The sequence below is a fragment of the Taeniopygia guttata genome, chromosome 34, assembly GCF_048771995.1.
Source record: "Taeniopygia guttata chromosome 34, bTaeGut7.mat, whole genome shotgun sequence".
In the NCBI taxonomy this organism is placed as follows: domain Eukaryota; kingdom Metazoa; phylum Chordata; class Aves; order Passeriformes; family Estrildidae; genus Taeniopygia; species Taeniopygia guttata.
The window spans coordinates 1,380,647-1,394,551 of record NC_133059.1 but is presented as its reverse complement, the minus strand read 5'-3'; the positions used below and the strand labels follow the sequence as shown (position 1 = coordinate 1,394,551).

Sequence of the window (13,905 nt, the reverse complement as noted above, 5' to 3'; positions counted from 1 at the left end):
CCCGGCTGTGGACTCATCTGCGAATTCGCTGTGGAGCCTGGCTTTGAAGACGGTGCCACAAGTCCATCATCTTCAGCTGCCAGTGGCCAGGTTGAGGAAGAGTTTGTCATCCTTGATGTTGTCGTCGCTGTCTCCAGCAGCAGCAGCAGCCCCGCCTGGTACAGCTTCTCCAGGGGCTCCTTCTCCTTCCCTGGGGGTCAGACCAGGCTGTCAGGGTTCTGCCCAGGGCCCCAGCTGTCAGGGAAGCAGGACAAGCAAAACCAGCTCGGATGGCAGCCACCAGTGCTGGGCAGAGCAGCTCAGCTCCAGCACAAGGCTGCGTGTTCCCACCCAACAATCCCAGTGCATTGATACAGGCAGGGAAAAAAGTCTGGGTTTCCTTGCTTCTGATTGCCAGGGCATGTGTGGACCTGTAACTTACCAGGGCCCTGGAGCAAAGTGTGCATGTGGCTCTCTCCCTTTTTCTATGGCAGGTGAATATCCTGTATCCAAGGTTCACAGAACAGGTCTTCTAATGAAGGTCTGTCCAAGAAGTGCATGGATAAACACCACCTGATAAGATCTTGGCACTCTGGGCAGAGAAACCAGAAACCACCGGTCAGCTAGAGAAGGCTCCTGTCTGCTTTGCCCCACTCTTCCCATGTCCGGGCCATGCTGCTTTTGTGCTCAGAGCTGTGCCTAAACTTTCCCATCAATTCCCTGTTGTGGAGGAGAGCAGGAGAGCAGGACATGTGGCACCTCCTCAGCGGCTGCCAGAGCGAGATGCTCACGAGCTGCTGCTGTCTCCCAGCACTGGTATTCCCCCGTGGCCAGAGATGAGGATCCACCTGGAGAGAGCCGCTGTGGCAGCGAGAGCTGATGGTCCCAGCTGATCTTCCGGCCCCTCCTGAAAGGGTGCTGCCCACAGACCATCTGGTGCAGCAGGATGCCCAGGGACCAGATCGTTGCTGCCTCGCCATGGTACCAGCCCAAGTGGGTCCATTCTGGGGGGCTGTATGACAGTGTTCCTATGGAATACAGATGGAGTTCATCAGGGGGATGCTGCTGCTTCCAGAGCCTGGCCCCAGCATCCCTGGGCGTGCAGGGGCCGCCCCAGTGGCACATGGGGCGACTGCTGCACTCTCGCCAGCACCTGGGACATGTGTACAAACTCAGGGCTGGACAAGAAGCCACTGGTGTTGGAAGAGGGCAGCAGAAGCCCCGGCAAGGCCTGACCGTGACATGCAAGGCAAAAACCCACTCAGGGCTGGGGGAAAAATCATCTCCTTATCCTCCCTGCCTGCAGTGCCCTAAAAATATTATGAAGCCAAGGCAAACAAGGTGAGTGGAGCAGCCCAAGCCCTTCCTCTCGCCTGCACTCCAAACTGGCTGGTGCACTAGTTCTGGCTCCCTCCTATGCTACCCCCACCCACGGGTGCTTTTGTCGGGCTGGCTGCTGCTGCTCCAACCCCAGCCCCAGGCAGAGTGGTGGGCAAAGGCTGCCAGTGGGGCTGGAAGATGCCTCCCCACCCAGCCCCGCTCAAAAGCAACTCAGGGGAAGGCTCAGTACCCTGACTGACAGCAAAAGGGAGAATCCTCACTGCCACACCCAGCTTGGCCTGTGAGATGTTGGGCCATGAGGTGGCGGGACCGGGAGCACACCCCTGCCCGGGCTCACCTGCAAAGTGAGTGTAGGCTGTGTCTTGCAGGTAGGTGCCGCAGCCAAAGTCGATCAATTTTGCCTGGCCAGTGGCCAGGTCAACCAGGATGTTCTCTGGTTTGATGTCGCGGTGCAGGACCCCTCGGCTGGTGCAGTGCCGCACGGCCTCCAGCACCTGGCGGAACAGCAGCCGTGCCACCTCTTCAGACAGGAACCTCCGTGCCCGAATGAAATGCAGGAGGTCCTGAGACCGCTCCGGCCGCTCCAGCACCATCACGATGTTGTTGGGGAGCTCAAGCCACTCCAGCAGCTGGACCACACCAGGGAAGCCAGTGGACACCTTGTCCAGCAGCACAATCTCCAGGGGTGCGCTGGTGCCGTCGGGCTGCGGGAGGAGCACGGTGCCACCAGTGGGACTGATGTCCTGCCAGGGCTGGGGAACCCCTCAGCCAGCCCGGGATGCTCTGCGCCCTGCGCTGGCCCCACGCCCGCTCCCCATCGAGGGATCCTGGTGGCTTCCCCCATGCCGGGCCTCGCCTCATCCCCGCCCGGCACGGCCCGGCTGTTCCCGCTGGCCCCGCTCACTCACCAGCTCGTCCCAGTGCCGGACGCGGTTCCGTGGCACCCTTTTGATGGCCACCTGCAAACCAAAGGCACCACCGGGTTCAGCTCGCCGCCCGCCCTGCCGAGCCCCATCCTCCTGCTTCCTTCTCCTCCTTCCGCCTCCTCCTTCTCTTCCTCCTCCTCCCTCCTCCTCCTCCTCCATCCGCCTCCTCCTCCTCCTCCTCCTTCTCTTCCTCCTCCTCCGCCTCCTCCTCCTCCTCCTCCATCCCCCTCCTCCTCCTCCTCCTCCTGCGCCCGCCGCCGGCCCCGCCGCTCACCGGGGCACCGTCCGAGAGCCGCGTGGCTGCGAAGACGCTGCCGAAGCCGCCGCGCCCCAGCAGCGAACCCACTCGGTAGCGCTGCTGCAGCGCCTCCTGCGCCTTCCCTGCGGGCGGGACGCGGCTGTCAGCGCTCGGCCCGGGGCCAGGAGCGGCCCCCGAGCGCCCCTCAACCGCCCCGGGCCGGCCATCCCCAGGCCTTCGGTCTCGGGAACGGGACACGGGAGGCTCGGGGCCGGCGGCCGCGCTGCTGAGCAGCAGCGGAGCTCGGGCCGGGGCAGCCGCGGCGGAGGTGGCGGGCGCGGCCGTGCCGCGTGTGTCCTCCGCGGGGCACGGGAGGAGCCGGGGCCGGGGCCGGGGCTGGGGCCGGGCTCGGGCCAGGCGGAGCCAAAGGACGGCGATGCCCCAGCCCCAGGCACTGATGCCCGCCCGGCAGCGCCACCGCCAGCACGCCCAGAGCCGGGCGGAGGCGAGACCGCGGCGGGGCGGGCGGGGGCGGGGATGGGGCAGCCCCGCCCGGGGCCGGGGGCGGGCCGGGGGCATGGCCCGGCCCGGCATGGGGGAGAAGGAGGCGGGGAGAGGGGAGGGACAGCGGGTGAGGGACACCGAGAGGAAGGTGTCCCACAGCGGGAGAGAAAGAAGAGAAAGAGAAAGAAGAGAAAAACTGCTTTTGCTGCCGCTGCTGCCGCCACTGCTGCCGCCGCCGCCGCTGCTGCCTCTGCAACTGAAGCACCGAGGCCGTTTGTCCGCGTGTCCGTTCCCCGCTCGCCCCACGGCCGAGCCCCACGCGCCCCGGGGACAGCCCCTTCCTCTGTCCAAACACGGGAACTTTGCAGTGTTGAGCCCAGATCCAGAGTCCTGACTCCTGCACACTGGCAGAGAAATCCCCTCCGCTGTGTCGCTGCTGTGCATTGTCCTTGCTGAGGTTCAAACACTATTGGGGCACATTCCCTGGGTGTAGGATTCATACGTGACCCAAGCACTGCACTTATGTCTCCAGCGTTGCTTTCCAGTAAAAACAGGGGAAGGAAAACTGTGTGTAGCTCATGGTGTTTTAGAGTGTTCATAACTTGCTAAGTGACCCATCTTAGAGGTGAGATTCATTTGGCATTCACATCATGGAGAAGTCGTGCAACATGGAACAGGGGAGCATAGAAATAGAGAGGAAAACATTTTAGATAGTTTCTTTCATCTTCATTTCACTTCTGGAAAGCTGTTTCACTTTTCCTGGAATCTTCTCCTGTCTGCTCTTGTCAAGAACCTCTCATGGAGAACAAGGTCGAGCTTCTGTCCCAAGATTTGCCACCTACTGCAGCTTCTCTTGGCTTTCTACACTGCACTGTGTGTGCAGCACGACTTTTGCAGCAAAGCAGGCCAAATGTTTGGAGAACTTTACATGTCCTTTCTTTTCCTGGGGGTCTGGGGAGTTGTGCCACTGGTGAAGTGGCACAATTGTGACTGTTTGTCCTGGTTTAGGGCAAATGTTGTGAGGAAACCTCCAAAAGGAGTCCGTCTACAAATGAAGTTCAAGCAGCCCCTCCCCCTACTATTTCAGGAGAAGACTTCCCTGGAGAAAAATGAAAAAAAAAACCAGTTTATTTATCAAATAAAGTATTCACAAGCATGAATAATATGAAATAAAACCCCTCTCAGTTCTGAAGAGATGGCAATTCAGAAAGTCCTGTTTGTGGGTTGTAGTTGGCTCACTCAGTCTCTTCTCAGTCCCTCTGGCCCTGGAATGCAGGGTCCCAGACCTCGGTGGGCTACAGGTGTGAGCTGCCGGTGTTTTTCTGGGTTTTCTGTCCAGAGCTGGGTTAAACAGTTCCAAGAAAAAGGAAAGCCACAGTCTGAGCAGAGTCTTCTCTTCCTCAGGTAGCTGAAAACCAAATTGCTACACCTGGGCTGTGAAGACACCAAGAAGTTTCCAAATCTGGGCACTGGTGGTCCCAGCAAACACCACACCTGGCTGGTGTCAGGATTGGAAATTTCTGGCTTTTGGGTTTCTGTGCCAGCAAATGACTGGACTTTGGTTGTTCTGGCACCAAAAAATTTCCTAATCTGGGTACTGGAGGTCCCAGCAAACAGCAGATCTGGATGGTGCTGGAGCCAGAACCCAGAATCTTCCAAATTTTGGCTTTCTGTGCCAGCAAATCACTGGGTTTGGGATGTGCTGGCACCAAGAAGTTTTCAGATCTGGGCCCTGGCGGTGCCAGCAAACACCAGATCTGGGCCGTGTTGTTGGCAGCAACAGAAATCTGCCAGATCTGGGCACTGCTGGCACCAGGAAATTTCCAAACCTGGGTACTGGCGCAGCAAACAAGATGTGGGCAGGGCTAGACCTAGTGCCAGGAAGTTGCCAGGTTTTGGATTTCTGTGCCCGCAAATTGCTGCACTTGGGCTGTGCCTGAAGAGGGAAATTTCCAGATCTGGGCACTGGCAGTGCCAGCAAAGACCACATTTCAGGTTCCAGGTGCCAGGAAGGACTGGATCTGGACCCCTTCCTCTTTTCCTTCCTTCCTTCCTGGGGTCCTGCTGCCAGCAAACCCCAGACTGGGTGGTGCCAGCAACGGGAACTTGCCAGGTTTTAGCTTTCTTTGCCAGCAAATTGCTGGTCATGAGCAGCGACGGAAGAGGGAAATATCCAGATCTGGGCACTGGTGGTGCCAGCAAACACCAGTGGAACCTTCTGGTCCTCGCCCAGACGGATGACCAGTGGTTTCCCCGAGAACTGGCTCTGGTGACTTTACGAAGAAAGACTGCTTTGATCTGGTTGTCTGGAAACAGAACTTCAATGAAGGCGAACACAACAAACAGGACGGCGTGCAGAGTACAGAGAGCAAACGAGAAGAAAGCCTGGGTCCAGTGTCTAGCAGGGCTATTGATGCATTTATATATGGGGAGGGGTAAAGGCGGGATCTGAGGGCAGGATCCAAGAGGAAGGAACGATTCAGAATATGACAATTCTTGCAGTAAGAAGTAAGCAATGGTGGCAAAGAGAAGTCAGAACTTTCTAGTAACTATCTGCATAACTGAACAAGAGGAGTATGGGTGGGAGCTCCTGCTCACCCTAACTAGAGAGGGTTTTCCCAAGGCTTTAAGCCAAGGTCTCCTTCTTCTTTTAAACCAACCCCAACACACCAGATTTGGGCAGTACTAATGCCAGCACCGGGAAGCTACCAGGTTTTGGCTTTCTTTGCCAGAAAATTGCTGCATTGGGGTTGTGCTGACACTGGGAAATTGCCACATCTGGGCACTGGCAGTGCCAGCGCACGCCAGATCTGGGCAGGGAAAGTGCCGGCATTGGGAAATTGCCTAATTTTAACTTTCTGTGCCAGCATATTCCTGGAATTATGCTCTGCGAGCATCTGAAAAATTCTGGATCTGGGCACTAGCGGTGTCAGCAAATACAAGATTGGGTTGGTGTAGGCACCATGTCTATGCCTGGTTTTGGATTTGTGTGCCAGCAAATTGCTGGACTTGGGCTGCACCGGAACAGGGAAATTTCCTGGCATGTGCTGCATGAATCTTTCAGATCACAGCAAGTGAATCCATACACAAAAGCATCCAAATTCTCAGAGAGGGAGTCAAGAAACTGCAAGTAGAAGATGATGAAGACTGGCTCAAATGACTATTCAAAAAATGGAACTTATCTGGTTGGGCTTTATCTTTGGTCAGACGGGTTTACTGATTTTTGGAGCTGTTGTTGTTGTGTTTCTATTGTTACCCTATTTTGTAAGTTGTCTGTCAAGAGCTGTTCATAAATCTTTACAGAAAATTTTTCTAAAGAGAGGAGAAGATGTGGAAACACGTCTGGCTGGAATGAGTGGTGGTTTGCCTCAGTATGAGACCATGGGGAACAGGACACTTAGTCAGGTCATGGCGAGACGAGTGGGGCCATGGGAGTCAATATGTTAATAGAACTATCCGACCTTTGGTCAGGTTTCTGGTTCTAGTTCTCTGGTGGTTTGGAACCTGTTGTGTGTAAGTTCATGTTCCAAGTTTGTGATTGGACCCTTGCCCTCAGAAGACCCGTCTGCCTTGTTCCGATCACCATGCCCCTGGGTCTTTGCATCTTGCCTCCAGACTATGCAGTTTTCCACATTTGTTATTTTGCTGTTAAAATCTTTATGTTTCAGGCAAGACCATGGTACGCATTCTTCATTTGTTTTGCCGGTTCCCCCAGCCAAGCCGAACCAAGGATCAGAGCAAGAGAAGACTGCAACAATGGAGTGGTAGGAAGTGCAAGGGAACACAGAGAGAGGTTGACACAGCAATTCAGGGTTGGAATAGGAAAGGCAAGCCAAGTTAGAGGAGGGGTGGGACTGGCAAGGCAATGGAGAAGAAAGAAGTAAGCAGATGACGACGGGGAGGCAAAGGGTCTGCAAGGTAATGCAAGGCAAGGGAGGGGTAGCAGTGCCATGCAAGAAAAGGGCTGGGCCTATAAGGCAAGGCAAGTGACAGGTAGGCAAGGGAAAGAGAATAAGGAGGAGTAATGCAATGACGGGAAAAAGGAGGGGGAAAATCAAGGTAGGGTATGAGTAAGCAGGGAAATGCAAGATAAGGGAATCGTGAGATGGGCAATGGAAGGACACAGAGGCTTCAGTAAAGCAAGAGTAGGGATGGTCAGGCATGGCAAAAATATTTGGGGTAGGGTAAAAAAGGCAAGACAAGGCAAAGCAGGAGTAGGCAAGGAAGTGAGACTCAGGAGAAGGAGGCAACAGAAGGCAAGGCCAGGGAAAATAGCAGAAGAAAAGTCAAGGCAGGGGATGGGTGAGCAAGGCAATGCAAGGCAATGGAGTCATAGGAAAGACAAGGGAAAGACATGAGAGATCAGTAAGGCAATACATAGCTGGAGAAGGCAAGGCAAGGGACAAGAAGGATGTGAATGGCAAAATAAAGCAAGGACGGTGTAAAATGGGCAAGGCAAGGCAACAGAAATACCTTGCATGCCTATCCCCACCTTGACATAGCTAAATATATCTTCCCTGCCCTTCCATTTTCTAGCTTTCCCCTTCTGAGTCCTGCCAACCTTACCTACTCTAACCCGGCACTGCTTCACTGACCTCTGTGTATCTTTTCCTTGCCCTTCTTGCCCCTCCATTCCCTTTCATTGCCTTGCTTACCCATCCTTCACCTTCATCTCCCTACCCCTTTCTTCCCTAGCCTTGCTTTGCTTTGCCTTTTCTACTCTCCCTGCCTTGTCTTAGCAACCCCCTTTTGTCGTTCCCTTGCCCTTCCTTCAACTCCACTGCCTTGCATTGCCTTCCTCACGCATCACAACCTTGAACTTCCTATCCCTTTGTTTCTTGTCCTTGCTCTGCCTTCTCCTCCTTCCTGTTCATGGGCAAGCAAGGAAGCGCAAGGCTTGCATTGGACTTTGCATTGCTTTCTGAGCCCTGTGTGTCCTACTTTTACCCTTCCTAACACTACCGCCTTGTTTTGCCTGGTTGCTCACCCATTCCCCATCTTGAGGTTTTATCAGGGGCCATTTTCCACATATGTGAGACAACCCCCCCCCCAGTGCTGACTTGTACATTTTCCTAATAATATAAAATATTACATACATATCATTCTACCGGCGTGATTTATCTTTATTACATATAACAATCCCTCCCCTTCTACATTAACCCATTAATTCATGCCTAAAAACTCTATATTTAATGCTTTCTTCCCTTAGTTTGGTGCAATTACTTTTAATCTTACCTAAAAAGAAAGAACCCTCAGTTCCCTCTTAGTTTCCATCACCCCATTGTTCTTTTGAAATTTCTTGGTAAAACCTGTAAGTATTCCCTTCTTCTTTTACGTGCCACTCGAACTTGGCCAAGGCCTCTGCTGCTCTGGTGTGTGGGTTTTCTTCACCTAGTCTCATTATTTTAGATACCTGATTTATTTTTCCAGTTGCACACTCTGGATCCGTGGGCATGGCTGCTACCTGCATCCCTTGTACCACTGAGTGTATTAACCTGAAAAGCAGGGTACCATGCAGGGCAGGAAGAAGATTCCGGCTATTGAGCACAATGCAAAAAGTACAACCTTTCCCCCCGCCCCCGAGTACTATCAAACAAATGGTCCCACCAGGATGCTTGGAGGATGGAGTTCCACTTTTGCACTGGAACGTGTCTACCCTTTTGATTTCAGTTGCCAAGCCTCTGATGATCTCTTTAGTTCTTGTGCCACCTGCTTTATTTTATTCTCCGGGTCCACCCCCTCTTTATTTCTTGAGAAGCAGAATGTTCTATCATATTGCAGACAGATCCTGTCATCCTGATCCTCTAAAAGGTCAAGGATAACCGGTTCATTTTCGAGGGAAAATTTTTTCTTATATTTTGAATTCCCTCCAACCCAATATGTCTTTCTACCCATCACACACATTCCCAGTTGATTCTTATCATAACACAGAGGTTTAGCCTGAAAATAAGCTACAAATGCTGACTCCATTTTCCCCCCAACCCATAATGTACGATTACACTTATCACAGATAGGGACAGGTATTCGTTCAGCATTCCTCTTGCATGTTTTGTGCTCTGACTGCCTCTTCTTAGGGGTCGCCCTTTTTAGATCACACTTTATTTTCTTACACTTCCCCCATTGAGTGCCATTTATGGGATTATATCCTCTTATCTTGTCTTGGCTGCAGTTCCTGGGGGTCGGGAATGTTGGAGCCCCCGATTCCCCTTGTCCCCTCTGGGCATTCTGTACGCATGGTACTGAAGCGATATCCGGACTAAATAAATAGACTCCACAACTCGAGGTAGTTATGAAGTGGGTATGTATGGGAGCGCCCGGCACAAGGGAGATCACTCTCTGAAGCCTTGTGCCCCGAGCTGAAGTTTGCTCCCTGACTTTATTCACAAAGGTGTTACATATGCAATACATTACACAATTTTTCTATGCATATTCAACCCCTGGCCCCGCCTGTCTTCGCTTCCCATGCTAAATAGGTCCACACCCTTCTGGGCACGCGTAGTTCTTTGTGAGGGTTTCTTATGGGGGTCCCTGGTGGTCTTTTTATTTATATCCTAGTCTTCCTCAGCATTGAACTTTTGAACTCTCCTCCTCTGCGCTTGCGCTTTTGGTCCTTTGCTCTCTTATCTGGATAAGTTCATCATTTTTGACATGCTGGCGACATAGGGCTTCCTCGTCTGGGGTCTTAGCATTCTTTGTCCATTCTGGTATTTGTCCTTTGCAAGCAGCTTTAGAGATCTTTGTTTTTCTTTCCTATGCCCTTCTGTGCAGGGGTTTTTTAAAATTCAACACACAATTCTACAAACATAATACATTCATTTCTGATACACTCATTTTTGATACATTCTTTTTATACATCTATTTTTGATACATTCATTTCTGATACATTCATTTTGTTAGTTTAAGTGATCTCTGGAAAATCTTTTGTTTCAGTACGTCCTCGCCGCCGGGGCCTCGTACATCCGTGCTGGGTAAGCAACCTGAATGTGTACTAATTTTGAGCCCATTGCTAGGCTCAGGATCATCAGGACCCCCACTATGAAAACTCCTCTGCCTCTGCCTTCGCCCAACTGGGTTGCAACCAGCGGCAGGGTAAACCATCTTCTCGGCAGCAGGAGTCCTCTGTGGTGTCGTGCCTGGCCCGAGCTGCATCCCTCCGTTTAAAGATGCCCCACCTTGATAGTTTAACTGAGTCTATGCTGGAGGGTACTTTGTTTAATCTCCGGCACTCAACAGTAATGATCTGAGCTTTTGACCTCAATTTTCCCCTCACCCCATTTTGGAATAGGCGAAACCACACCAAGGAATCTACTTCAATTATACCCAGACTAGTGGTGAGCCCTAAAACACGGCTAGTCAGGCACTGTTCTTCCTCCTGGCATTTATCACACAAACCCTTTGGGTTTGTATTGCTGTATCTGTAGTTAAGAGGACAAAACCAAACCAAACAAAACAAGAGCCTTCCTAATGAGGTGACAAAGGAGCCTCTCTCCAAGTTTGGATGAGCACCTTGTCCCTGGGTTGCACTTTATGTATGGAGAAACCAAAGGGGGTATTTGTGTTATTATTCTCTGCTTTCACAATTCCTGCAGATTCTTGTTCATGAACATGTGGTACGGCTGGATCTGTCCATCTTCTATCCTCGGGTGCCCCACCAGCATGCCGTGTTCGTAGGGCATCCCATACAGCATTTTAAAGGGTGACAGCCCAGTCTCAGAATGAGACAGGGTCCGAATATGTAACAGGACTAAGGGGAGGCATTTTAACTAGGACATTTTGTTTCCAAAATCAATTTAACCAATTGAGCTTTTAGTGTTTAATTCATTCTCTCGACTTGCCTGAATAACTTTTTGGCAAATCATACACCCTTGCACCTCTTGTTTCACTGATTCATAAATCCCCTTACACTCAAAGAATCTCGGGAATTGCTCTGTCAGGGCCTGAGCTCTCCAGTGTGTCTGTTGATGTAGTCTCCTTAGGATTTTTCTGGTATAATCTTTAGACAATAGCTCCCTCCCATTGGGCAATTTCCACTTACCTCCTTCTAGCTGGCCTCCTATTTTTTCGTCCCCCTCAGTTTCTTTTGGGGAAGGATGTGGGGGATATTTCCAGACCTTCCCTTCTTCAATTCCTGGGGTACTTACCTCCAGTAAAGCCGCGCTTTTGGCTTCTTTGTCTGCTAAGTTATTTCCTTGGGCCCTAAACTGCATTTCTTGTTTGGTGCCCTTTCACGTGGACTATGGCAATTGCTTCTGGCCCTCTAATGGCCTTTAAAATTTGTCTGATTATTTTTTCATGCACTAGCCCTCGCCCCCGAGTGTTAAGTAGCCCTCTTTCTTCCCAAATTTTTCCAAAAGTGTGTACCACTGCAAATGCATATTTTGAATCTGTGAAGATCGTTCCCCTTTTCCCCTTTAATTTCTGTAAAGCTCTTAAATACTGCATACAGTTCACAAGTTTGTGCTGACTATGTGGCATTCAGGGGTTCTGATTCTATTACTTCCCCCAGGGGAGGGGAAACGGAGGCGGTGCCAATAAGGATAGGACAGAGGCGGGGAAAACACCCCAGGAAAGCAGGAGACCCCGGGAACAGGGACGGGGATGGGAAAGGTGGGGGGTGGGGGGGAGGCGGGGGGTTACAGGAGAAATTACAATTCCCCACAGGTAGCCAGCCCAGAGATGGGTCATTCCTCAAGGTGATCCAGGGAACACCTGGATGATGAATATGTGATAAATATCTAAGATTCAGATAGCCAGAGTCATCAAGTGATACATCTCAATGCGGATTCCAGGGAACTCAATCATGGATGTACATCACTCCCCGGACACGGTTTTGTTCAGTTCACGGCAGAGAAAAAGACTCCACATAAATATGTGAAATTCTGAAAGGAAGAAAATGGAACTCTGCCCCGGGCAGAGTAAACTGTATAAAAAGCAATCTAACAGGATGGTCGGCGTGAACATAGGAGACCTTATGCTTTAAAAGTCGGACCTGTGTTTCACCCAGTGCTGATCCCGGACTCGGCACTGTTTTTTTATCTCAGACCTAATCTCAGTTGTGAGTTAAACATCTATTTTTATTAATTATGAAATTTGGCTTGATCATTTTTACCTGTAACAACTTGTTTCAGCAAAGGCCTCCATGCTAAAGTAAGGAAATGTTGAAGTAGCTGTGATCCCATGAGAAGTTTGAACAGAGAAAAAGAACAGAGTGGTAAGACCCTGTACCCTCAGGGAGAGAAGACCTCAGTTCCCAGAGATGAAAATTATTTCAGAAAGAGATGAAGAGAACCTTTGCTCTTAAACAGCTCATCTTTAATACCCCATAAGCTGACATGGCCCATAAACACAGCTGTGGGAAAGGCTGTGAAAAAATGGGAGAGACTGTACAATTGCAGATTTTTCCAGGCAGCTGCTATTCGTGGAAATGAAAAGCCATGAGAGAACTGTTTTCTTGAGGAGAAGTCTCCATAACATTAACATGAGGAACTTTTCTCCCTAAGTGAAGTGAAGAAAGACTATTCTAGAGGTGGTAAACTGACTGAAAATTTTAGATGTTGCTTCTTTACATTGTCAGGCTGTATGGAGAGGAAAAGTGTTCTGACAGTTCTGATCCTCATTACTCTTTCTTTTAGTTACTGTTAATAAACTTTTCTTCAAAACCTTTTAAAGTTTTGAGCCTACTTTGCCGTTCTCCTAATCCTATCTCACAGCAAGAAATGAGTAAGTGTATGCTAGTGAGTGCACTGGTAATTAGCCAACACATAACCCACATACTAATTAATGCATTGACGGAGAAACCTCAAATTGGTGAACCAAGACGACTACACAAACTTCCTCATGAACTGCCCCAGACAGGAAGGAAATCAAGGCAGAGCCGTGGTTTGTCAGGACTTGCTTGATCCCAATGAGCCCCATGGTGCATTTGGAGCTGAGCCCTGGAACCTCAGGGCCTGCGAGGAGATAGCACAAACCATTCCAGGAGTCCAAGTCAGAAGAAAACCCCAAAATGTCTAAAAACATAAATGGGTCCTACTGAGGTCCAGCCCAATGCAGGCTCCTCATGGACTCCTTGGAGGGGAGAAGTGGAGGCCAGGATGGCACAAAAACCTCTCAGAGACTCAAAATGGCACAAAACCCGCTCACTTTGGAAAGGAAATTCTAATGTACCTTAGAAAAGTTAAGTAACTCAAAGCATTAATGAGCCCCACTGAGTGTCAATACAAAGCTCTCAAGGGACTCATTAAAGCAGATAATTGGGGCCATGATTGCACAAACCTCCCACAGAGTCTGTATCAAAAGGGAAACACCAAGTACCTTAAAAGAACTGCAGTACCTTGAAGCATTAATGAGCCCCACTGAGTGTTATTCCTGACAACAGAGACTAATTCCAGCAGATAATTGCAGGCCATGGTTGCACAAACCTCTCAGGACTCCAAGGCAAAAGCCGAAGTCCTTTGAAGAACCTGCAGTCCCTGGGAGCATGAAGGAGGGCCCAGGGCCATTCCTGACCAAGGCTCCCCAGGGCCTCTTCCCAGCAGCTCCCTGAGGCCAGGAGTGCAGGGAGGCAGAGGCTCTGTGTAGGCAGCTCAGCTGCTGAGCAGAGCCTGGGCTGGCTGGAGGCAGCAGAAAGGCCAAGGCCTGAGCCCCAGCCCCAGGGAAGGCAGATCCTGTCCCTCCCCGCCTGCTCAGGGCTCTGCCGGGAGCACTGGCATAGGGAGGGATGCTGAGGGCAGGACAAGGGATGACAGTGCCCAGCCTGGCTGGGGCTGTGCCAGGAGGCCCCAGTGCCTCAGGACAAGGTGTCTCCTCCTCACAGCCCTTGGTGGCAAGACGCTGCTGTGCCCCAGGGCACCAAGGCTTGGCTTCTCCTGGCCACTGCCAGCCTTGCCAGGGCCCTTGGCCATGTCCAGCACAGCT

At 51.3% G+C, this 13,905-nt stretch overlaps 2 protein-coding genes across 2 annotated transcripts in view; both read right to left on the bottom strand.

The window, feature by feature from the left end:
* LOC121468955 (uncharacterized) overlaps positions 1–13,905 on the bottom strand; it is a 2,238,800-nt gene that overhangs the window by 1,318,039 nt on the left and 906,856 nt on the right. The window lies entirely within an intron of this gene.
* LOC140681299 (serine/threonine-protein kinase pim-1-like) lies at positions 743–10,664 on the bottom strand. Its single transcript, XM_072920860.1, has 6 exons — positions 10,567–10,664; positions 2,521–2,770; positions 2,229–2,279; positions 1,658–2,024; positions 794–1,007; positions 743–749 (listed from the first exon to the last, which is right to left on the bottom strand). Exons 1-6 carry the CDS (start codon positions 10,662–10,664, stop codon positions 743–745), a joined length of 987 nt encoding a protein of 328 aa, XP_072776961.1.